Here is a 24,085-nt window from a genome sequence, read left to right on the forward strand (position 1 = left end):
TGAATAAAATAAATGCCTCCAAATTTACAAGCATGGAAATCCGGCACCTCAAACGGGAGCCCGCGCACCATAAACCAAGGTCAAAAGGCCCAACGTGCCCGGTACCTGAGGCTTCTGTAACCTTTACAAGCACTGCCCTGTTGATGATCCCGATCCCAGCATCGTATTATTCTCTGTACCAACGCGGCCAGAAACACGCCAGAAAGATACCTGACAACTACATGATCTATACCCAAAAACAACGACCCCGTTTTCATCCGCTTTTTTTTCTTTCTCCTTTGTATTATTGGGGCATGATGATGACGATTGCTCTCGGTCGCTCACCTTTGCGCTTAATCCCCTCCCCTGTTTCTTTTTTTCGGTGATACTCGTCGTTTCTTTGACTTACACCGACACCTACCGTTCTGCCTCTAGCATTGGCTGGCTGTATATATCCCTCATAGACTTTATTAAAATTACCTGTTTACTCTTCAAAGTTCTTTTGTTTGCGGGCGGCCTCACGTAGACCAAAATAAGTAACCCAGCCAGCGACGATTTCTACTATCTCAGTCATAGTCAAGGTCAGCTCACCTTGCAGCAACCCCCCTGTTACCACATTGAGTAACTCGGTCAGTGTCGATTCGGTGACGTGAAGCCGAGAGAAATAACACGCGGTTTTCGGGTTCTGGTCTCCGGGCCAGGGTTGAAGCATCTGATGATGTTCCCTTTTTTGCGAAACACAGACGGTCAGTCTCCGTGAGAAAGGGGTTGCGCTGTTTTTTTCTTTGAAGCAAAGCAGATCGGACAGATATCCTAGTTCTTTGGGGTGCAGGTCCTGGGGGGGGAACTTGATCCTATTTGTTGGGCCTGTTCTGGGACGATGTAGGTGAGTCAACGTAGCATGGTATTTCCCCAGGTAAAGTCGGTGTGCCCTGTTTTACGATATGCTCTAGCTATTGCTATCCTCATCTCGATATGGATGTTGGATAGTATTGCGGGCGTTGAACCCCCAAACTCACTCCATTGTCTCTTGATCTTACTTATGGGCACACATATCTTGGGCCTCATGCTGTTTGACCCCATATTTTGGCCACAAGAATTCTATTCTCGTCATTCAGTGAAGATTGTCGAAATTCATAGAGGACAAGGCTCTGGAATGACTTGCAGCATTACCATGTAAGCCCCTGCTCGGGCATCAATATTGTTCTCAGCGATAGAAAGGCACAATTTCACCAGGTAAATTCGAGAACTCAGGTTATTAGCAATATCTTTTCTATCCTTCTACCTTTCCTTTTCCATCATCGCCGTGTACCCTTATGGTCAAAGTCTTTCTCTTGATATTTACAGGGCTGAATGGACTGGGAAATGTCGCGACGGGAGCCCGGCCAACAAGCGCGGTCCAATCACGGAGGTTACCGGCCGGTGAGACGGGCCTCCAGACCCACATCCACGGCCGAGTTCCGTTATGAAATGCTTCACTCTCTCACTCTCTCTTTTTACCCAGAGGCTGAGACTTGAGGTTGAAACGGGCTCTTATAGGTACTTGATTAGCGAGTACTCTAGGCTATCATGCCGAGAGATCAGCCAAGGAGGCTGGACTCGCTCACCATGTCTTGTCTTTGCTTAAGCATTATCCACCATGTATCGTTTCATATGAGGCCATCGAGACCCTAGAAAACCACACGTCTACTGGTAAGCATTACGAGTTTCTAAACGATCGACAAAACTCTCCTCAAAAACACACGTATCATTTATGCCTCTCTATCCGTGAAGAATACGGTAATCCCCCAAGAAGGGAGCCCCTTGTACGGTTTCTCCGTGAGCTGCTTTCTCACCCCAAGTAACCTGACCTCAGTCATGCAAGTGGCGTGTTCTTTCTTATTCCTCACAGCCCAACGTCCCCGGATTGAAAAGCTGAATGAATCCTTGCTCTTGATCCAATCGGCCCAACTCCCGCCCAATTTCGTGGGGTCTGTCATATGTTGCGTGTTGTGCTCACCGAGACTGAGAGCTCTGACGCAGACACGGTCCGTCCGCCCCCTTTTGAGCCCTGTTTCTTCTAGACGCAGACAATGCTTCGAATGGCTTCACTTTTGTCGAGCAACGCTGTTGCTTGATTCAGTTAGTCTTTTCTTATGTCACTTGGGAGGCAAATTAGGCTGTGTTGGCCACCTTGTCAGCGATTAGAGAACCTTTGTGCAGTTCAGCAGTAGTGAATAAGCGATGACACTGCATACTATTCATTATTAACATCAACCAACATCTATCTTCAAAGCAATGCTTCCAGCCACAGCGCCTCAGGAGTAACTCGCGTTAACCAGGCCCACAGCGCGACGGTCCGCCGGGATTCAATATCCGCGATCCAGGCTTGGCCGATCCGTTTTGTCCCGTTACTATTTCGAGACGATGCTCATTGACTTTGGGCAGTCTTCTAGAAATTCGATGCACTGTAGCTTCCAACGTTGACCAAGCCCTTCTAGTCTTGTTTTGATCCTCATGACACCTCACTCCAGCCTACAAGTTGTACAAAAACATTCTAATAAGGGTGTCCTATGTGTATCTACAAACAAGTCATATCTTCGTAAGAATCAACTACAGAAAACATATATGCCCTCATCGTATACTCCAACTTACAAACCAACGCAAATGCAACCTCGCGATGCAACTCATCTCGCTTTATGCGACAAAAACCCACATCATCATGCAGTATCCATCTCAATGCAAGATCCCGTCCCTTCCGAGCTGCACAGTAGTATGTACACACAGATACTCTCTAGTCGTCATCGCCCATCCCCGTCAACCCGCTCGCAAGTCCCTGCATACGTCTCCCCAGCAGATCATCAGAACTCTTGAGCTTGACAAGGCTCTTGTTTCTATTCTTGCTCTTGCTGAGACCCACACTCTTGCGTCGCTTGGCGTTCTTATCGCCGTTTGATAAAGACGCTCCGTTGGTGTGCGCCCGTGGCGTCGTGTCGCCGCTTTCACTCCCGCCGTTGAGGTCGGGACTCTGCTGCGGTGTTGTCTGGTTGGAGCTGCGTCGCTGGTTCATCTTTGTCATGCTGATCTCGAGGGGTCGGTCTTCTTCGCTGGACTCGGTGCGCATGTGATGGCGACCGTCGCCGTTGATTCCGAAGCCGTTGGTTTGGGACCTCGCGGCTCGGGCTTGTCTGTCTTTGCGAACGCGAATGACTTCTGCGTGGTCGAAGAGTTGGTCGAACCAATCGATGCATCTCTCAAAGTGTCGCCAAGCAGGAGGATACACAGTTGGGAATTGCATGAAGCCATGAGATGTTCCAGGGATCAACATGACCTCGGCTGCGTCTCTATCATTGAACTCAGCGTTCTGATTTCTTTCCGACTGTTCCTGAACAAAGGCAGCCTCTTTAGCACGGCGAAGTCGTCCTGCAAAGATGACCGTATCATCGACCAGAGGATCCCGCTCTCCAGTCATGAAGTATGTCTTGGGAAAGTCGACGAGCAAGGCCTCGGGTGCCAACACAGGGCTAAGAAGATAGTCCTGGCTGAAATCGGGTCGGTTGTGAGCACCGATATACAAAATAATCATGGCTCTCATCATTTCAGGCGTAAGAACTCGATCGTTGAAGTAAGAGATCATGGATGAAGTAGCCAATCGCGTCTTCATCGGTTCAGAATGATGAGATGACTTCTTCTCAATGGTCTCAGAGGCATCCTTTGGGAAACTCAGAGAGCGAGGGCCGACATGAGAGAACTCAGGGTGTGGGCTTCTAGGTCCTTGAGATGCCGCAATTAAGGCCTCCGTCGTCGTCAAAGCGCTCAACTTGGTATGCGGTGGTGGTGATCCATCCTCCTCATCATCAGAGTGATGAGGAGTTCCCACAAGCTCATTATACTGCATGCTCTTGCGTCGCATAATTCTTCTATTCGTTTTCCTTGCCTTCCGGTCTTTGATCAGAGACATCTGCTCATCTGTCATCCAGTTGCCGATGTTCATATCTAAAGCGGGATAGAAGCACACAAGTCCGTCAGGAGCTGGCAGTTCGGTTTGGCCTGGTCTTCGGAACGCCGAATGTCTTGTCTCCATGATCATCAATGTTGAAGCAACCGCCAGGTTTCCTCCAGCGCTGTCGCCAGTGACGATGATTCGAGGGACTTCTGTACCAGGTAGACCTATGCATCGACCCTTGGTGTTTACAATAGTTCTGTAAACATCGAAGCACTCATTCAGTGCATATGGATATGGGAACTCAGGCGCCTTCTTATAATCGAGACTCAGAATTGGCAGAGCTGACTTGGCAGCCCATGAGAACAGCTTGTCATCGTTACAGCGAGGATCCATGGCAACGAACCCACCACCCGGGATATCGAGAATCAGTCTATCGTGACGATGAAGATCTGACAAAGGACCATCATAGTACAGCCACGCAAGCACAGGCTCTTTGTAGTCGCTATCGGCGGGCCGTGGAATTCGTATCTGCCTTGGAGGCCATCGCATGAAACGAGGACGCATGAGTCCTTGAAAGAAACTCAAATACGGCGATGTGCCCTTATTCCAGGACACTCGCAGATGCTCAACGGTAATCATACCCCGGACCTTTCGGACCTTTTCGTCTGCCTTTTCAGCAGCGACGAGGTAGAAGAGCGAGAAGACTATGCTCGCCATGTCGCGCAGCCATTTTGTCTTGATCTTCATGGCCGTCCAGAAGCCAGCGTCCAGCGCAGTCAAGACCCATGTAGCTCGGTAGTATGTTGCATCGTACATGTTGGCCAGGGGCTCTGGGCTCGCGAGTCCGACTAGGGTGCTGAAGTTTCGGGCGGCGTATAGATAGATCATCGTTATCACGACGGTTTGCCATGCTGTCAGACGCTTGGAAAAGAGTCTCGAGAGCAACTGAGCGCCGGGAGGACCATGTTTGTGGCCTCTGTAAGTGCGTTAGTACTCCGAGTGCATATTAGGAGGTGGAATACTTACTTCACTAGATAGGCAGACCAAAAAGTCAAGACAGCGAGGACCTGAAGTCGTCGAGACTTGACCGAAGGCCGTCCTAAGACGTGGTCTATCATGCTGAGTAGGCCAAGTCTGTGTGTATGTTTTATTTGGTAATGCCGACGAAGTATGCAAGGTCAGCAGAGAGACAAAGGAAATCAATTAGAGCGCAGACACATGTTGTCGTGTCGTGTCGTAGGGTCCTTCGGATAAATTGGTGGTCGTTCACATGAAAGAAAAAAAGGTCCTGTAACACGCACGACTCGATATCCTCGGTGGTGGGACTAGGACAGGACAGGACAGGGTTACGGGAGCCTTATCGTGAGTTGGCCGTTATAAGTCGATAAGTATAACGGTCTGTAGTATACCGAGTACGTGTTCGAGGTGTTTCACGTTGACAAGAAGATCATCAATGACAAGAGGAAAGGGGAGAGCGAGAGTCAGAAGCCATTGAACAGATACATAAACAACAGAGGCAAAGGCCAATTCTCGAGCAAACAATGGATCATTCCAAGCTCAATTCGGTCCAAAGGCCGAAGTGAGATGACGACTCGTGACTCGTGACATGTTTTGGTAGCGTAGCACTCACTCGCTCACTGTCTCTGTATTTACATGTGAAAGTGTCATCTCCAAACTCCGGGGATAAACGCGGGGGACACTTCAATCCTTCTGTGGGGGGCGCATTGAATATGACGTCGCTAACATGGGGAATATCACAACATGACATTCTCGAAATCAATACAACATCTACAACTTACGTATTTCAAGACAAAAGAAACAATCATAAAAATGCCACGTCTTTTTTTCTTTGCTCACGAGGTCTCAAGCCTCTCCCGTCGCAAACCCCAATTATGCATGGCGTACCAGCTGAAAGGAAAAGTTAATAATCGCCCGGAAACGAAATGGAATGCGAGCTTTGTTCATGCGGGACACATGATTCATTCATTCATCCAATGGCTTGTGGCGGCACGTGTCTGCTTCTCCAAATGCAGTGCAGCAACCCCTGGCTTGTCAATCACATGCAGCAACAAGGCATGGCATGGCTGACTTGTCATTGACAAAGAATGATTATTGATGCTTTGCGAGTGGCCAGTGGCTATGGTTATAGGCGCTTATGGACGGGGGACGGGTATATGAATGTAGGCACAAGGATTTGTTATTCTCGAACTTTGAGAAGAGAGGAGCCAAGACTTGTTGCACTGTTTCAGAGTAGAATGACCATATTCATGGGTCTTGTTTAACGGTTTGCTCAACGTACATATATCGGCGGTTTCAACGTATAATATCGAGCCTTGCAAACTAGGTACGGCCAACTTCGTGAAACCATTGCGTGGCAACCAGAGAAAGGATTTACTAGCACACACCGTCGCTGATTCTCTTGCAGCTTCCTGGTACCCGTGTGTGTTTTCAGGCAGCTGCTGTGTCCTGAAGCAGTGGTTCCCATCCACGCTCTCCAAATCAGACACTCGCCTCAACCATCACCCCAGTGCCCCAAGACACAGAGGCTTATGGAGGAATGTGTAGCAGTCTTAGTCAACATACTGAAGTGCACATGTGGGGTATCCAAAACTAAAAATAGAGTTGTGAGCACAACTGGACAGAATTTGTCCAAAAATGCCGCAAACTCGACAGACAAAAGCTTGGAGACAGAGGGATTTGAACCCCCGGCCTTTCGCAAGCATTCGAAACAATGCAAAGCGAACGTGATTCCCCTACACCATATCCCCTACGTTGATAGTCCTACTTAATAGTAATCACTATAGAGACTTCGATGTACACTCAGTTAGATAACTTACTGCTTATATAAATCCTTTTCATTTAAGCACGACTTTTTAAAGAAAATTCTCAAATACTCAGACTAACGCGATAGCACTAAGTGTTTTCTTAGAAAAAAAAAAAAAAGAAAGAAAACTATTTCATAGCTGACCTGGGAATTGAACCCAGTCTTGAGTCACACCACCCAGTCATCTGGCTCCCAGCTTACCTGGGGGCAAGATGACCAGACTGGGGGACACTGTCCTAACCGTTAGACCAGTCAACCTTGTGCAATAACAATTGTGGAGAACATTTCGACTCAGCTCCTATACTAGTTAGCCAGTTTGGGCTACGTGCCTTAGCAGAGACTACGGTAATACAGCCCGTAAATGGGTTGAGTTCAGGTAGCCGCCGTTAGATGGCTTAACATGCCTTGCTGGCCTCCACTGTTACGAGGGCTCCAACAACCAATCTTGACAGCTGTGCACAGTTTCATGTCGCAAACTCACTGTTTTATTGGATGCACCTGAGCAGACTGTTTAATACAGAGACAGGTAAAGCTGAACTTATCGATGTTATAGGATAGCCATTCCTTTATGAATTGCGATATGGGTAACCCATTCGTTGCGCAAACCCAACGGAACAAACAGATATAGATTTCAGACAATAAGAGCGGATCGTCAACTTGAACTTCGAACTTTGATACCCTGGGCCAACTCGACCTAGAAGATATATCCAGTCATGCATCGCTGCAACATAGCCCGTAGCCTCGCGCTTCATTCTTGGGCAGTTTCTGGTCAAGCTTGGGACGCCACTCTTTAAAAACATTAGCATCCTTCGCGAGGCCACTCTACAAGTTTTTGGAAAGAGGCCTGATGAACTCCACCATCGCCATCTTGTCGTGCCTCAACACCAGCAATCAAGTTCATTCGAAAGGTTCTCCAAAGCGCCGCCCATGTATTTGCGTCTCTGCGTTGGCTACCCTGAGGGCATTACCAGGCAACACCACGTGGAGGTGCAGAGTCCGACTTCGTCACCCTACCCCGTAGGGCCCCCCAAAATGCCAAAATGGGAGATCTCTTCCCCCTGAAGGGTTCCAAGATGTCACTGTCTATAAAAACAAGTAACCTTACTGACCAAAATATGGACAGGCATCGAACATCTTGAAGATGAACAATCCTACCGAACCCAAAAAGGAACGGGGCGCAGCTTACGAGAGCTTGCGATCTTCCCAGTTCAAAAGAAGAGGGGCTGTGACCGAGTCTTGAAGACATGCGATCTCACCAGTTCAAAAAGAACTAGTGGCGTCCGATGTATAGAAACATGCGTGACGGCTTGACAATACTCATCGAAGACAAGTGACACTACCAAAATTAAGTGATTAAGTAACATAACCACATGGTTCTCAAAAAGTATGGATATTGGGCTTTTGTCAGGATTACTCAACTGGCCCGGCAAGGTTATGCCTCTCCATGGCGTTCAGCAGTCTTGTTGACTGGCCAATGATAACAGCTGGATGATGTTTACCAGCATAAGGGTCGGCTCCATGCTCAGGAAGGAACCGCAGGCCTCGAGGATACTTCTTTGGATGGTAAAAAACCACGAAGCTGCCTAGTTCGGCGCTGAACTTCTTTCCACTGATATCTCGGAATTCTTTTAGCCTGTCGATTCGCTCCAAGGTTCGAGACTGCTCTAGTGTCTTGTCCGGACTTTGTCGATGTGCTTCCGCGTCTTGCACTTGATGACAGTTCAAGAGGGCTTCCTATTTTCGATCTTGACTGGTCTTTCTGGCGGCGGCGGACGCTCCTGCAGCTTCGATCTTCTTGACGTCGGTAGCGACTCGCTTTGCCGGAGGAGCGGCGGCTGGTGATTCGGCTTCACGCTTATTCTTTCTGTCCTGGCGCGTCTGTACAGACTTCTGGTTGAAGTGCTGCTCGACAGCGGACAAAGCGGCATGTCCTTTATCACTAGCCTGCTGTAAAAGGTCACCGAGCTCTGGAAAGCGGCTGAACAGGGCAGGCAGATACTGACGAATCTCTTCAGCGGACAACAGTCGGCCTTCGGTATTCTGTCGTCGCCTTAGGTTCATGAAGACTGTGTAGGACCCAGGCCTTGTTTGAGCCACCTCGGGGTCCTGGGAGGAGCTTCTTAAGAAATGGGTGGCTGCCCAAGTCAGTAGTTCAGGGTTCTTGATTTCGACACCTGCGATCTCACATGCGGTATTCCACATGAGATCCCAGATGGCGCCCCTTTCTTCATGGCTATTGTGATATACATACTGACCATGCCAAATTCGAATGAGCACCTGTTGGACCCTGCCTTGGAAATCTTGGGCGAGATAGATCCTAGGTTTGGCGCTGAACATCTTAATGTCTACCTGTAGCTCAACGTATGTAAGCGTCCAGCGACGGCTCTTGACTAACCACTTTGTCTCTTGCCAGATCTCATCTCCAACAACCACCAGAAGGCGGTCATCTTTGATGATCTCTTTGACATGTTGCAGGCAAGCTTCTCGAAGGGCTGGCCAATTTTCGAACCGCTTTTCCCATTCTGGTCCATTGTCGTGGTTGTAGTCAAGGCGGAATGGGAACATGTCGAGCGTCTTGATGCCATCGTCTAGGCCCATCTTTTTCTAAAGAAGGTATCAGTCATGCCAACTACGTGACCAATACTCGACACTTACTTGCTGTGCCCAAAGACTGGGACTGTCCGGGTCCATTACATGACTGTACACTGAGTTCCCAGACGTGAAGGTCGGGTAGTGCCAGAGCATAGCGACCTTTGAGCGAGCTGGCCCGGATGGTGCTGCCATGTGCTTTAATTCGATTTGGCCCCCCGAAATTGAGTCGACCTTTGCACAAAATAATTGCCAGGACTCCTTGACTGTCACGCAATGAGTATCCCAATCGCCCCTGTTTGGCTTACCAAGGAACGCGTCAACAGGAACAAGAGACTTGTCCGGAAGCGCGTGTGGTGCATCAATGAATGCGACGAGCTTGTTCTTGAGACTTGACGGAGTGATGAGCCCCAAAGCCAAGTCTCTGTATGTCGAGGCCTGTGTTTCAAGACCAAGAACCTTTGCTGTAGCCCGCACTGAGTCTTGAAGACTTCTAACTGGGCCCACGTCAGTGTTAGCTCGGATCTCATACGCTACCTTTATGTCCCCAGGAAGGATGAGGCCTGTTTCCTTGTCGAGAACAGAGCCAGAGTCGTCATTCTCCTTGTCCTGGGCCTTAGCCGGTGAGGGGGCGGCAGGTGATGAGGTGGCAGGCGCTGGGGCAGCAGGTGATGAGGCGACAACCGACTTCTTGAAGAAGTATTTTTCGATGGACATGATTGCTATGATCTCTTAATATTGGCGAGGCGAGTCAAGTCTGGTGCTGAAAGCTTCCGTAAGTATCTGTCCAATATCGTTGGTTGTGCTGTTTCGAAAAGACTCTGTTGTTATGTCAAGGAGTTGGAGAGTCGTTATGTTCCGAATTAGCAGCAATGGGCGGGGTATCTGCTTCTGTGAATCTGCGAACTTGCGCGTGTTTTGCCCTGATGCCCCGGCAACCCGGGTACCTTAGACAGCTCCGGCCTCAAACGTGAAAGGGGGGTCTTGCTTGATGACCTGAAATGACAAGACACGATACACTGGCATTGAACTTTATGGAACTCTTTATAGTTATATTTGAACTATGTCACGTATTCACTTCCTCGAATAGATCTCGGAAACGACTTCTGCCTTTTTCATTTGTCAGAGGAGTGTGGCATGATCGTTTCCCAAAACCATCTGAACTTGGTCCATTCCATAGGAGTATCAATTGAGTATCTTTACCCCGCAAATGCTATTGTCACCTCATTGAATAATCCTATTTGTTCTTCATACTACTAAAATGGCTTCAGACTGGTATCTACATCTTGACAAGGTGGTTAGTGGGCTTGCTCAGGGGGACAGTACCGAAGCCGCATGCTCAGTCTTTCCTAGTGCCATTGTACAGAGACTCATGAGAATCGATCATCTTGATGTATTCAGATGAATCTATTTATTTCAAGAACGAGTTGTTTTTGAGATTTGTCTGTGACATTGTTCCTACCATTCCGAATTTAAGAGAGTTGGCCATGTGATCACTGGAGGAACTCATCCTGGAAACTCGCCATTCGCGAGACAGCTTATCCCCTGGTTGAATTTCATCTTCCAAATATCCTAGAATCCGTGTGGACTGAGTTTGGCACTGGAAATAAGGGTATTACCTGCTGCATTGCGGATCGTTAAGGGGCTCTATTATATCACTCTGAGATAACCACCTTTTTCTACTTTCCGAAGCAAGTCTTTGTACTTGCGTACTCAATATCCCAACGAGAAATATGTAGGTCTTGGTTAGACTAAAGATTTATCGTTCCATCCTGCTTCAAGTGAAAATGATCCACGAGTGGCTATGGTGTGAATCTATGTATCTACCACCTCAAGTTTGATAGCTTCATTGGCGGGCATTTCAATTTTCCATTAAGCGTAGATAGTTTATCCATGGCTGCCAGTGCAGTGCCAGCTTCGCGTGAGGCTGTAGAAGTGTCACGCGCACGGGGTTCACGACGTAGGGGGTTGCTCGCTGGACGCGTGAATATAACTTCTTCTGCCCCCTCCTTTTTTTATTTTTTCTTCTTCTTTCTCTTTATCCAACAACAACAACAACAAAATGTGAGTACTTCTTCCCAAGCCTTTACATTTTCTGCGATTCCTATGCCACTTCCCTTTCTACCAATTGATTGATCAACATGTGTTGGTCAACGAGAAGAGCTTTACTGGTTGTTGCACGTTGTGCTTTCACTCAGCAGCTGCTCTTGTTTACCTTGCCTGATCCCTTCCACATCCTGTCTATCTCTCGGTTTCATGGCTACCTACGCGGTATCGAATGAGTGGCTCTCTCTCCTTCACGTATCCTCAAATACCGACAATATCGGCCTCAGCCTTTTTTATTCTCTGGCCTCGTCTCTTGATTGTCAACATGCGGATCTGTTTCTTGGCTTTACGACGGTTTACGACGCTTTATGTCTTCTACACTCTCTTGGATCTTCATATTCATTGTTTCTTTGCCTATGTACTGTTGATAAGTTACTGACATTTCTGATTTTCTAGGGATAACTTCACGCGCCGTCTGGTAAGTACTTTGGTCAGCCAATCACGTCTCAAGAAGCACTAACACAACCTAGTGGTCGTTTGGGTCCTGGGCGACCGGAAAGTCCTCCGAGGAGGCCACCCCTTCGGGGGTGCAACAACTCCCCTCTTCTGCGGTTGTAGGTGTCTGGCTCTATTCAGGGAGAGCTCTTCAAGTGACGGAAGAATGATGACTGACATCCTCATAGCCGAACGCATCTGGGTCTTCGGAGACCCAAAAGTCCTCTGCGGAGGCCACCCCTTCTGGGGTGCTTCAATCTCTTTCTGTAAGTCCGGTCTATCAAGAGATGATGCTCAAGTTCAAGAACTAACATATTAATAGACAAGCGCACCTGGGTCACCCGTGGCCCCAAAGTCCTCCGCGGAGGCCACTCCTTCGGGAGTGCAAACAACTTTCCCTGCTGCCGCCGCCGCCAAGAAGACCGGTGGTCCCCGGCCGGGTGCCCGTCGTGGGCGCAAACCCCGACGGCACCTGTGCCCCCATTGTCTCAAATGGGGGGGGCACCGACCAGAGGATTGTTTTGCCCGGCCCCGGGCTGCCGCTGCTCCTGCCGCTGGTCAGTCGTATACCTTCCAATATCTTATTAATTATACAAGGCTAATTATGTTATAGCAAGCGTGGTGAATAACTTCACCGTTATGCCTGGTGCTGTTGTCCAGGCTGGGCCTGGGGGCTCGACCAGTGGCCGCCGTCGTGCGGTCAAGGGGAAGAAGAAGGAGGAGAAGAAGAACTAGGGGGCGAGACCAGAGGGACCTTTTTTTTAAAAAAAGTTAAAAAAATGAATGAATGAATTGCCCTCCCCGTCTAACTTCCCATGCAATGTTCCTTGGCTCACCTGTGATGCTCACTAACTATTTTTCATGATACCTTCTTTATGACTGGATAAGTAAACTAACTGTAATTTCAAATTCTATAGATAACTGAACAGATTCAGTAGAGTAACTTATTACTGTGAAATTACTATTCAGTCTTATAATTTACTTAAAACCGAGGTAACATGTTAGATCTTCAACGCTAAGATCAGTTATTACCATAGTTTACTAACGGCTTAGACAATTCAGTTAACATGCTTCTGAGAGTTCAGTGGAATGTTGCAGTCCTTAGTTAGGACTGTTGAAGTTGTCCTGATTGTTTTGGACCACATTGTGGTGTTGAAAGTTCATTCCCATCACTTGTCGGGCTCTCACAATCGACGCCCCACCTTTACTTTTTTGCTCGGGAAAAGCACTTCCTCTGACACTTTGCCTGCAGAATTCCGTCTGTTTTGCTGGAAAGGGCTTCTTTCAGATGGTTTGGGCAGCTGATTTTGATGACATTTCTCTTGGAATTTTCTGCCGGATGGTCTGCACGGAGAGGAACTTATCCTAAGGTTGGACTAAACTTAGGAGTTCTTTAGACCTAAACACTGAATAGATTTGACGATTTTGTGATTATTTTAGGAGATCTTAGGATGTGCTATGCATAAAACTTGTTGATGAATTCAAGAACCCGTTGTAAAAGTCTTCCCTTCCACACGCCGCCAGTCGAGGCCAGTTGCCATCAAGGAAGGAGACGCAAAGGAGAAGGAGAAGTAGGGTTGTGGCTAAGGGAACCTTGGATGAATAGCCCTTCTCCTTTGATTTCCCATGGTCCAGGTGAAGATTTCATCATAAGTTTAGGTTAGTTTAGGTCGATTTAGGCCTAAATACTTAACATACTTGTCAAATTTAGGCCATCCTATGTAAATTCTTTACCTATGTTCTCACATTTTCGTCTGGTCCAACTATTGCTCACGCCGATACTTAATGCTGTCTCGACACAGGAACTTGGTGAGAGGATTCCGGGCTCAACATAGCAGTCGCCTCTTTAGGAAGTCTCTTCAGCCTCACAATACGTTCAAACTAACATATGTTTTTCAGATAGAAATGATTGATTTTACTCATATTCAAGCGACTTTATAAGATACAGGAGAATTTTAAACCTATCCACGCCCGAAGCTCTGCTCCAGCTATATTTCCATTATATCATTCCACTCATCTCTTGATTGGCTCAGCCAGTGCATCACTTATTTGACCTTGCTAACGACAAACTGGGCAGCAGTGTTGGCGTCCTGGCTATAAGTCAAGTGATCAGGGGTAATAGCAGCAGTACCGGCACAGACACCATCGCCAGCGTGGCAGATAATCTTGACGCGGTCAGAGGGAACACCCTGGATAGCCTGTCGCTGGACTATAGAGTTGTCAGTTTCTGAGGGTTTGCTGGGAGCGAAGTGACTTACAAGGATCACCAAAGTTGACAACGGCAGCAATCTTGCTAGTGGTATCAGCAGGGAGAGACTTGGCTGCGTTGTGAACCAGCATAGCACCCTGTGAGTATCCAGACATGACGACCTTGGTCTTGGGGCACTTTTGGTAAGCCTCCTTAACAAGACTCGCCCTGTTTATGTCAGACATAAGCGACTCCAGAACTCGAGATTTGACTTACATCTTCTGGGAACCAGCCTGGTCACCCATTTGCATAATGCCACCAACGCTGGCAGCATACTCAACGCCCTGGACAGCGAGCTTATCGCTTCCGAGCTGCTGAGAAAGAGCCTGGAAGAAAGGAGGTCCAGCAGCAGTGCCGACGTTGCCCATCTCAGTGGTACCGCGGGCAAAGATAACAGTTACGTCCTTGCAGTCGCCGCTGAGACCGTTCTGAGTGGAACCACCGAAGCCTCCGCTGCTGCCACCGGCAGATCCAAGGAAGCTGCCGAAGGGGGAGGTGGATGAACCACCCTCAGCACGGGGAGTCTCGCTAGAGCCTGTGGGCTGAGAAGCGGGAGCGCTGGTTGAAGCACTGCCGGAGGTATCCCCTGTTGTGTCTCCTGTGGTGTCTCCACCAGTAGAGCCTCCTGGGAGGAAGCTTGAGCTACCACCTCCGAGGCTGGGAAGACCACCCGTTGAGCCCCCAGAGCCCAGGCCTGGAATGCTTGGGATACCTCCAGATGAACCACCAGATCCTAGACCAGGAATACTGGGAAGTCCTCCAGTTGAACCTCCAGAGCCTAGACTTGGGATGCTGGGGAGTCCACCAGTTGAGTCGCTGCCAGAGCTGGGAAGTCCAAAGCTGGGAATACCAGAGCCAAGGCCAGAACCGAGGCCAGAACCAAGACCCTGTCGAGGAGCAATGGGACCAGCCACTGCAAAGGGCACGAGGGCGATGAGAACAGACTTGGAGAACATGATGAATAGGGTCAAGTTTTTCTTTAAACGAAAGGAGTTGTTAAGAAGCGAATGAAAAGGAAAAAAGCGAATGAATGCAAAGTTGCTGAGCTGAGTTGAGTTTGATCTGATTTCGACTCTATCGACGACTTCTATCCAGCTTATATGCTCTCAACTCCAACGCTCGAACCTCTTCTTGACCAACCTTGCATCGTGATAGATTCATCCAAAACCTCGTACCTCATCCGCAAGGTCTTCCCGAGTTGGAAAGGTATCCGAGGATTATCAATCTCTCACGACGGTGAGCCTTGCCTCAGATCATTCTTCTGTCAAGCCATTACTCAAAAACCCTGGCCGGGAACCATCTCGTAGATCGGTCTTGTCAATCTCAAGGGTGGCTTGGTAGGGGTGAGCTTGGATGGTGAAACGGGACGAAGGCAGATGAAACAGCGGCTTGGGCCGTGCGGTTGAAACGGCGTCTGAAGTTAGGAACTGGACAAAAAGGATGTGACATTTTAGCACTGCTTTTTGGTGGACGCTTTTTATGCTAGTTCGGGGCTCATTTATACGCTCAGTTTCAGTGAGAAACAATGGGCCGCACGTTTCTTTTGTTTGACGGTAGGCAAATCCGAAGCAGTAGTCAATGTGGAACGCGTGGAGATACCACGGCTGTAGATCATGTAATAAATAAACTCGACCGATTGATTAATTGTCAAAGCCATTTTCGTTTTCCATCAACTGATCATGTGTTCTGACTCGGACTGCGTTGTAGTTAAATTGCGTCTCGGGTATACCTCAGTTCGAGGAATAGTGCTATCCACACTAAAACTTAGCGAGGAGAGGAAAAAAGAAGTTCAAGTTGTTCATTCTTTATGATATATGACAAGTAAAACCGCTATGCTAAAAACATGACTGAGAAGAGTGCTGTTGAATCCTATTTGTTGCTCTGGTCCCAATAAATTCTCCTATTCGTGGAATACACATATAAACCTCCGTCATCAACACAAACAACAACTCGCAACGTTGGACAATCTTGGCAAACAACGGTATATCAAACGGCATATTCCTTTTTCTTCTAGCTCACGAACTAGACAGGGCTGCCGTTCGGAGGCACGAGCTCGGTGGCCTCATCGCCCCTCTGATCAGCGAGACGGACCTTGATGCCCGCGTGCTGAGCGTAGACCTGGAGGCCGATCACGCACACGGCATTCCACGGCTGTTTCTTTTTCTTCTTGAGTCGGTGGAGCAGCGACGTCGGCAGTATATCGTCGTCTGAGCTCGAGGAGCTATCATCTGGTTCTGACGAGGACACGGACGATGAGTCGGAGCTGTCGAGTTCTGACTCGGAGGTTGGTTCTGTGGGAGGCGTGAAGACGGGGTTTGTGTCTATGCTTTGCATGGTTGTTCTTCTACTGTGCTGGGGACTGTGATCTCGCGATAGCATTGGTGAGTTTGCGAGAGATGGAGGGCCTCTGTGGTCGGCAGATGAATATCTGGTGGATGAGTCTGCAGAATCTCTTCTTTTGTCTTCGGTTCCTTGACTCGTATCAACCGAAGACAGGTCCCCTTTTGGCTCAGCCGGTGTTTCACCAAGAGTCAAGGCTTCCAAGTCACTCTTGAAAGAATCTTCTGGCCAAAATCCAGGCGGCGCCTTATCTGATTTGGCTCCAGTATCATCCTCTTTCTTGATGGGCTCCTCCTCATCCTCCTTCTTAGGTTCGGGTTCCTCTTTTTCCTTTTCTTTCTCTTTCTTGGTCTTATCTCTTTCAGTGTCCTTCTCGTTGAGAGATCGATTATACTCATTTCTCATCTGCACCATCGCTGCCTCCATACTAGCCATAGCTTCGGCCATCTGCTTCTTCTTCTTTTCTTGCTTCTTGCCCTTGAGTTTCTTCTTCTTCTCGAGTTCCTTCTTCTTGCGGAGGGCCTCGTCTTCATCAACGATTCCGCCCTTGGCATGAGCGAGATCATACTGCAGACCGATCTGGCGTAACTTCTGAGGATTACTGTCGGCTCCCATCTTGACCATCTTTTGGACGGTCGGAAGCCAGTAATATCTCTCAGCTGTGATTTTGGGGATGACTTCATATGTGCCTGGCTCGAGTTCGACCTCGCAATTGATCGAACGTCGATCCCACTTATGGACCGGACGAACCGAGCAGATGGAAGTCTTGTCGTCAGCCGTCTTGAGCAGAAATTGCAGGACAAATTCGTACTGCCCCTTCAAGTCTTTGAAGTACCGTTCATCGAGCTATGAATGTCAGTATGAGTTGGTAGTACCAATGATCAACATACCTGCGAGAGCACAATAACCACCATGCCCTCTTCTTTGACCTCGATGATAAACTTCTTCTTAAGGTAGCCGGTAAGCCAAGAGATGCTGACACTAGTCCATTGTTGAGCTACCGTCCATCGCTCATCAAAAAGACGAGTTCTGTACATCCACTTGAAGTTATCCAGCATGTCGTTGAAGGACATCCAGAAAATTCCATCGTCGCCAAACTGATGCTGAAGCTTTCGAATCATGTGAGGAGTCCATTGCTTGGAGCCATCCGACCATGGACCATGCCACTCGCCATGGCCATCTTCAGATTTCTGTCCCCAAGGGTTTCTGTATCTGTCAGTTGTCTGAGCCAAGCCAAAACTAAAGTCATATTTACCGAATTTTGACCAAGCGGACTTTGTTGCCATCTTCGTCTTCAACTTCGGCCACCTTGAGAATCGAGTATGCATGTCGCAACACAATTCCGTTGTTATGATCCTCTCCTGGACCACCAGCAGACAGACCAAATACGAATTCTCCATCTTCACCATCGGATCCCAACATCTCCCGCCACAGTCTTTCCTTGCGAAGGACTCTATTACCAGCGACCACAGTATTGACGCCGCCTGTGAGATCTTCGACTGCAGTGCCAGACCATCCACCATCCAAAGCATGATAGTCACCATGAACCTTCGCAAACTGAAATCGTCAATTTTTATTTTGAGCATCTTGAAGAGACAACTTACAGCTTTCTCAAGCAAGGGCAGCCAAGTCTCATTGGGGTCCTCGCACTTGGCAAAGTACAAGGACTCAGAACCGGTTTGCTTCTGCTTCTTGTAAAGTCGAGCTTTCTTGCCCGTCGCATCGTAGACTTCGGAATCTTCTCCAAAGTCCTTGTGCTTCAGGTAAAGGTTATCATCAACCACGGTTGAGATCCACTCTCCGTCGCGGTTGAAGACGAAGCCGTAGACGCCACATTCTTCATCCTTTGCGACACAAATCTTCTTCATTAAATCTTTGCGGTGAGCGATAGTTGCGAGAGCCGCCAACCACCAGCAGTCGCCGCCAGCACCTTGCTTTATGTCTGTGCTGGAAAAGCCGCCGACTGTAAACTGAGGATTTTCAAAGATCCACGGAATGCGATGGACAGAGCCTGGTCTGGAGTATCGAGAACCATAGTCTCTGCCACCAAACATGCGTCTCTGCAGATTATTCTTGTTGACGTCAAGTTTATCGTCTTCCAGCTCGTCGCTCTTCTTCCGAGTGTTGCGATATTTCTTTATTCGCTGAATATTAGGTCCTCTTTCGGATGACAGTGGTTCGTCATCACTGCTATCCTCCTCAAATCGTCTCCCCATTAGACCATTGAGACAATTATCTTGGTAAGACGAAAAGTCGGTCTCAATATCAAAGTCTGGGTCGCTGAATTTGGCATTGGTTCGTTCACATTCCCGAACAATGGCTCTAACTCGAGCACGGCATTCTTTGGCAGCATCTTCATAGCTCTGTGCTGCATTGCGAGACTTGGGATAAGACGAGTCGGCGTCTGTGAGAAGTGACTCATAGAGGCTCTGAGGGAAGATGGAAGTGACCTTGCCTGGTGCCTTGGAGTGATACTTTGACCAGAACTTGGAAACAAGAGCTTGAGGGTTCAGAGGTTTACGCTTTGGCTTAGCAGGAGTCGGCTGCGGGCCAGGAGTAGGAGGAGTTGGCTTCATGGTTAGGTTAGGTTGAGAATTAATTATCAAGAGTTGAAGTGTCTAAAGTGCATTGGAAACATTGGGGTCCTATATAGCCTCTCAAGGCGTCTTCTTTGTAAAGATCGTTTGGACGCCTTTGTCGGAGACGCAGTGACCTGTTTGGCTGATGATCACCAGGTAACAGCAGCATCGCCGTGTTGCACATGGGGATTGCGCAAAGTATACTGAAAGTGCAGTGCATGCATCTTGGCCTGTAAGCCGCCGCTTTACGCTCTCTTCCCGTACCGAGTCGGTTACAATATGCATCGCGAACAAGGCTGTGTCAGAAGTGATGGGTTGAAAGGTGGGTGAAGTGCAGTAGGAAGCGTTACAGTTAATTAGGCAACAAAGGACAATAACTGGAGACGTCGAAAGATGATGGGATTCTCTCGGCTCTGATAGGCGGATGACATGGACAATCACGGGTTGAAAGAGAGGCTCTTTGTAAGTGGCAGTGTTCAAAGAAGCGATGTAGGCTATTATTCGCTGATGATTGCAGATATCGGCCGAAACCGACGGTTCGCCCTGAAGGAAAAGGCTGAAATCGTTCGTCAAGGACCTACCCTAAAAGCAGCGAGGTGGGGGCCATTTCCCAACATACAACAGTCAGAACTAGAGCAACAGGTGCATGCCCAGAAGAGCACGAGGAAGTGAATTACTTGGTTTTATAAGCCTCACGTTGACAGAATTGGCTGATCTAGTCCGTTTTGTTCGGTTTTGAGGCCGTTGGTTCACCTTCTGTAGCGGGATCGTCTGACGTTGTATTGCAGATAACTAAGACAAATCAAAGACGACTTGATCTCTGCCACGTCAGCAGGCAAGATGCCTCACGGGAGCCTGGGCGAGACGAGGGAGACAAGATGAGGCTCAACGGGGAGAAGAGGCAGACAGGGAGGCTGATTCGGAATTGTATGGTACGCCTGGACTGAAGTGTATCCGGAGGTGGGATAGCCCCGGAGTGATTCAATTCAGACTCATACATATGCCGAAGGATCATCATGACCCAATCCATTTCTTGGTCTTTGGACATTCGGGAGTCAAACACCTTCTAAAAAGAGTATCTCGATTTAATACCTCGATTTACTTTGATGTAGGCAATTCAGTCAGTGCGCAACTAGGTTTTGGTGTAAATGCCTGATGCTGCTTTGACAGGTTTGACAGCCTCCACTTGGTTCAGCAACGGCCTTGATTTGAGACCCTTCACGAGTCAGTCTAGGGGAGGAAAGAAAACACAGGACCCTTGATCCTAAATGACAAAAAGACTTAGGTAATATAGTCTAAGATTAGGATAGCCTTTGATGAATTTATTTTGACACTATATATCAATGTTTGCTGTTTTCTTGCTCCCCGAGGGTCAGTCTACAACCGTTTTGCTTCACTTATTGCTGCAAGGTACCCAGTGATCGTCATTTTTTGGTAATCAACCAACCCAACGCTTTCCCCTTTTCTTTTCTCGGTATTGTCCCAGTGCCGATTCCATGTTTTGAACAAACTCTAAAAAACTGCCCAACTCCATCGCGGAGCCGGACATCTCGGGGTTTCTCACGGAACCGCACACAGTTGAAGAGCACAGAGAACTCATCGAGAGTCGTAAGACGTGGGACTGCAACGTTGGGGGCGCAGTAGCTTACGGTACGGCGCTAGATATGGAATGTGAAAAGCCGTTGGAAGACAACTAACCTGTGGATGGTGAGAGTTCCATTCGTTTCTACCCAAGTAAGTAACTAAAAAGAGTCCTGGCCTGAAGCTTGTTCCTTCGTCCATGTGGATTCTGGAATGGGAGAGAGGGCCCTGCCTGAAACTGTCACTGTCAACGGTGCAACCAAGCCCAATGTGGTGAAGAAAGGGTTCGCCGTCGGCAGTTGGCGGGGATATACTCAATACGGGCATGGATGGGGAAAAGAAAAAAGTAAGGCGAAAATGACAGACCGATGATGTAATCGACAAAAAAAACCGAGCCAAGGACCCTGACCCGCGGGAGTAGCTGAAACTGATGATGATTTGGGTGGTGATGTCGAGAAGCAATTATCACGAGAGACAGAGACTCTTTTTATAAACAACAAAAACAGAGAGGGAAAGAGCACAGCATGGTCATCACATAGACTCTAATTACTTCCCCAATGATCTTCTATAGACCCTCAATTGATCACTCTCATCATAGCAAGACCCCTGCTTTTTCTACAGCCAAGCTCCTCTCCTGATCCGCTTCTTTTTTTGTCAACCCCGCCAAAATGCTACCTCCTAAACCCTCCCGCTAAAATTGTTAGCACATACACCTGGTGCTCTTATCACATCATGGCCTTGCCATGGCCTCCTCGGCTCTACCTCCGCCTAATACGGTCCTGATGTGCACATCGAGATCCTCCCTTTCTTCCCTTCTTCATCAAAACATCGACTCCCCCGCCCATGAGCGTCATCACGACGTCGCACAACACGCACACAATCCACGAATACATGTCTCGACCTCAAGTCCTCAATTTCTTTCCCATCTGGTCCTATTCGACTTCTCTTTGATCCGGCCGGCCATATACTCCCGTTTTAACGGATCATGGCCACAACTCCTCCCTCCGCCGCGGCTACATCCCTCCGAGATTCGAACCAGCCGACTCCTACTTCTCCTGTCGCTCCTACGCCGACTGCGGCTGTTCCTGTTCTCTTGACGTCTGCTTCCGAATCTAGCGATGATGGAATTCGTTTGAGTCCGGCCGCTGCTCGCCGCTTCGCTCGCCGCAACCTTCGCCGCACATCTCCAACTCCCGACCTCGTCACTAGTCTCGTTCGGCCGCCCTCGCCAGATACTTTTTATGTTGGAGCGCAGGTCTCGCAGCAAGTCAGACAAGACGTCAGGGCCAGAATTGATCCCTCATACTCGGGTCTTTTGATACCAAATGTTAACTCGGATCGTCGAACCGGACCCCTCCTGGCTCCACATCCATCTTCCCTCGGAATACCCAAACGATATGGCGGCAACTGCATCTTCGATATGTATTCTTTGACGTATGTCGATGAACCGGATGCCAACTTACTCTGTCCTATCTGTCATGATCCGCTGGTGGATCCGGTTACAACTCCCTGCGACCACACATTCTGCTACCGATGCTTGCGACAAAGCATTGATTCTAGTCCTTCCGGAACGGCCTGTCCCATTGACCGAGAGCCTCTCGCCTGGCCCAACTGCTTCAGCGCACCACGGCTCATTCGCACTCAGCTTAATAGTCTCAAAGTCAAGTGTCCTTACCATGCACGAGGCTGCAAATCGGAAGTTCGTCGGGAGGTTGTCGAAACCCATGCTACAACGGAATGCCGGTTCAAGGACTTTACCTGCCCCGGCGCTGATTGTGACAAGAGATTGCGTTCTAAACCCGAAGATGATACTTGCCCCCACAAGGAGGATACTTGTTTACACTGCAAAGTGACAATCGAGGCTACTGATCGGGAACTACATTTGTTATCATGCCCGAACAGCAAAACTCGCTGTGAGACATGCTGGAAGCTCGTATATCGCAGCCAGACCAAGGAGCACGATGAATTAGAATGCGAAGGTGCTGTTATCAACTGTCCCTATAGCGAGTTTGGTTGTCCAGCTCGTGCGATGCGCGGACAAATGGACGCTCATACTCTAGCATGCGCATTCCACCCAGACACACCATCAGGCATGATAATTCGCTCACAGCGAGAAATCATCGACTCCTACACCAACCTCGGCCAACAGGTACAGCAACTCCAGACTCGCCAGGACGAGACAAATCAACGCATCACGGAATTCAACTCATCTCTCAGTCGCCGGGGTGTGGGCGACTCGGTAATGGGAGACAACCGCACAATTCAAGACCTCGACGCTGGTTTCGAAGAAGTTCACCAGAACCTAACACACCTCGAGGCACGGCAGAGTATGTGGACTATCAACCAAATCATGCCTATCCGTGAGGAGGTAACTGAACTACGAAACAATATTAACATGATTCGAATGCATGTTAACTGGCTCCTGAACCGAAGCCGCGAAGAAGGCCGCATAAGAGCGGCCGCGAGCTCTGGATCCACGGCGACTTTGCAGAGGGACAGGTCGGTAGAAGGCCCTCGTCTCGCGGAACGTCGTCGGTCAGCAAGTGTCGAAGGAGCAGATTTGCCCCGTCTGTGATCAGTTTTTGCTTTTCTTCTTCTACTCTTCTTCTTTTTTATCTTTTATTGGCGTAACGGTTTATGGAATACCCTGGCATTTACACGTAGGCTTAGTCGGAAAAGGGTTATGATTCATTGAGCATTCGCGGTAGTCTTTTTTATAGATTTATTTTAATCAGACGACTCAGGTTTGATATTCATGTGTGTTTTCTGTGTATGGATGCTTCTTGTGACACATTTCCTATTTCAGACATGACACTGCGTCACTTAAAGATCTTGAAGGCCTGACGTCAGGGGTCTAGAACTTAATGATTTTTCTCATACTTTAACATCCATGAAAAAAGGGTTAACGTTAAGGTAAGGAAGAGGCAGCCTGAACATTAGATGAAAGTTTGACAAAGCAAAATGCAATTTTCACGCAGACTGCCAAAGTTTCATCTTTCAATAACCAAAGTATAGTACGTCATGATTGGTCTTGAAACTCCTCCTTTAAAGTATCAGATCCAATCTTAGATCTTAATCATGATACAGGGAATGGAGATGCTGCATCCTCCAGTCTGTATCACCTCAGCTTAGACATAAACCATCAGTGCTCGGAAACCGTGAGCCACTTTATATTGCGGAGTTTAGAAGAGTGCTGCGGAGTTTGGGAGATGATTTGGCAGGCCAACATAAATCTTACGGCTTCAATGGTAGATTCTCTATTCAACTGATCCATACCTAACATCTATCATTAACAGTATTACCAATACCTCAGTGACTGTTTCTTCCAGGTCCTTCTACACGAGTAGGCAACCAAAGTTTCAGCGCCACAGCTCAGAAGCAGCCACCAAAGCCTCACCGCCCCACCTCGAACCTCTCAGTCCCTAGGCCCAGCTCTGCCTGGAATTCCCCCACCCTCAGGTCCCCGAGCTCATCATTAT

At 48.4% G+C, this 24,085-nt stretch overlaps 6 protein-coding genes across 6 annotated transcripts; 2 read left to right on the forward strand and 4 right to left on the reverse strand.

The window, feature by feature from the left end:
- Positions 1 to 2,752: 2,752 nt before the first annotated feature.
- Positions 2,753 to 5,022, reverse strand: FTJAE_8207 (hormone-sensitive lipase; the record flags this gene model as incomplete). The annotated part of the gene is made up of 2 exons (XM_037354999.1): positions 2,753 to 4,880; positions 4,931 to 5,022. 2 exons carry the CDS (start codon positions 5,020 to 5,022, stop codon positions 2,753 to 2,755), a joined length of 2,220 nt encoding a protein of 739 aa, XP_037204723.1.
- Positions 5,023 to 8,138: 3,116 nt separating this feature from the next.
- On the reverse strand, positions 8,139 to 10,034 carry FTJAE_8208 (uncharacterized protein; the record flags this gene model as incomplete). The annotated part of the gene is made up of 3 exons (XM_037355000.1): positions 8,139 to 8,437; positions 8,480 to 9,332; positions 9,384 to 10,034. 3 exons carry the CDS (start codon positions 10,032 to 10,034, stop codon positions 8,139 to 8,141), a joined length of 1,803 nt encoding a protein of 600 aa, XP_037204724.1.
- A 1,654-nt stretch (positions 10,035 to 11,688) lies between these two features.
- Positions 11,689 to 12,593, forward strand: FTJAE_8209 (uncharacterized protein; the record flags this gene model as incomplete). The annotated part of the gene is made up of 5 exons (XM_037355001.1): positions 11,689 to 11,781; positions 11,894 to 11,977; positions 12,047 to 12,124; positions 12,181 to 12,415; positions 12,472 to 12,593. The coding sequence occupies 5 exons, from the start codon at positions 11,689 to 11,691 to the stop codon at positions 12,591 to 12,593; spliced, it is 612 nt and encodes a 203-aa protein (XP_037204725.1).
- Positions 12,594 to 13,903: 1,310 nt separating this feature from the next.
- Positions 13,904 to 15,062, reverse strand: FTJAE_8210 (cutinase precursor; the record flags this gene model as incomplete). The annotated part of the gene is made up of 3 exons (XM_037355003.1): positions 13,904 to 14,067; positions 14,117 to 14,274; positions 14,323 to 15,062. The coding sequence occupies 3 exons, from the start codon at positions 15,060 to 15,062 to the stop codon at positions 13,904 to 13,906; spliced, it is 1,062 nt and encodes a 353-aa protein (XP_037204726.1).
- Positions 15,063 to 16,128: 1,066 nt separating this feature from the next.
- Positions 16,129 to 19,022, reverse strand: FTJAE_8211 (calpain; the record flags this gene model as incomplete). Its single annotated transcript, XM_037355004.1, has 4 exons — positions 16,129 to 17,292; positions 17,337 to 17,652; positions 17,702 to 18,003; positions 18,051 to 19,022. The coding sequence occupies 4 exons, from the start codon at positions 19,020 to 19,022 to the stop codon at positions 16,129 to 16,131; spliced, it is 2,754 nt and encodes a 917-aa protein (XP_037204727.1).
- A 2,569-nt stretch (positions 19,023 to 21,591) lies between these two features.
- Positions 21,592 to 23,181, forward strand: FTJAE_8212 (uncharacterized protein; the record flags this gene model as incomplete). The annotated part of the gene is made up of 1 exon (XM_037355005.1): positions 21,592 to 23,181. One exon carries the CDS (start codon positions 21,592 to 21,594, stop codon positions 23,179 to 23,181), a length of 1,590 nt encoding a protein of 529 aa, XP_037204728.1.
- Positions 23,182 to 24,085: the final 904 nt, after the last annotated feature.

This window comes from Fusarium tjaetaba (assembly GCF_013396195.1).
Source record: "Fusarium tjaetaba strain NRRL 66243 chromosome Unknown NRRL66243_c0000174, whole genome shotgun sequence".
Classification (NCBI taxonomy): Eukaryota; Fungi; Ascomycota; class Sordariomycetes; order Hypocreales; family Nectriaceae; genus Fusarium; species Fusarium tjaetaba.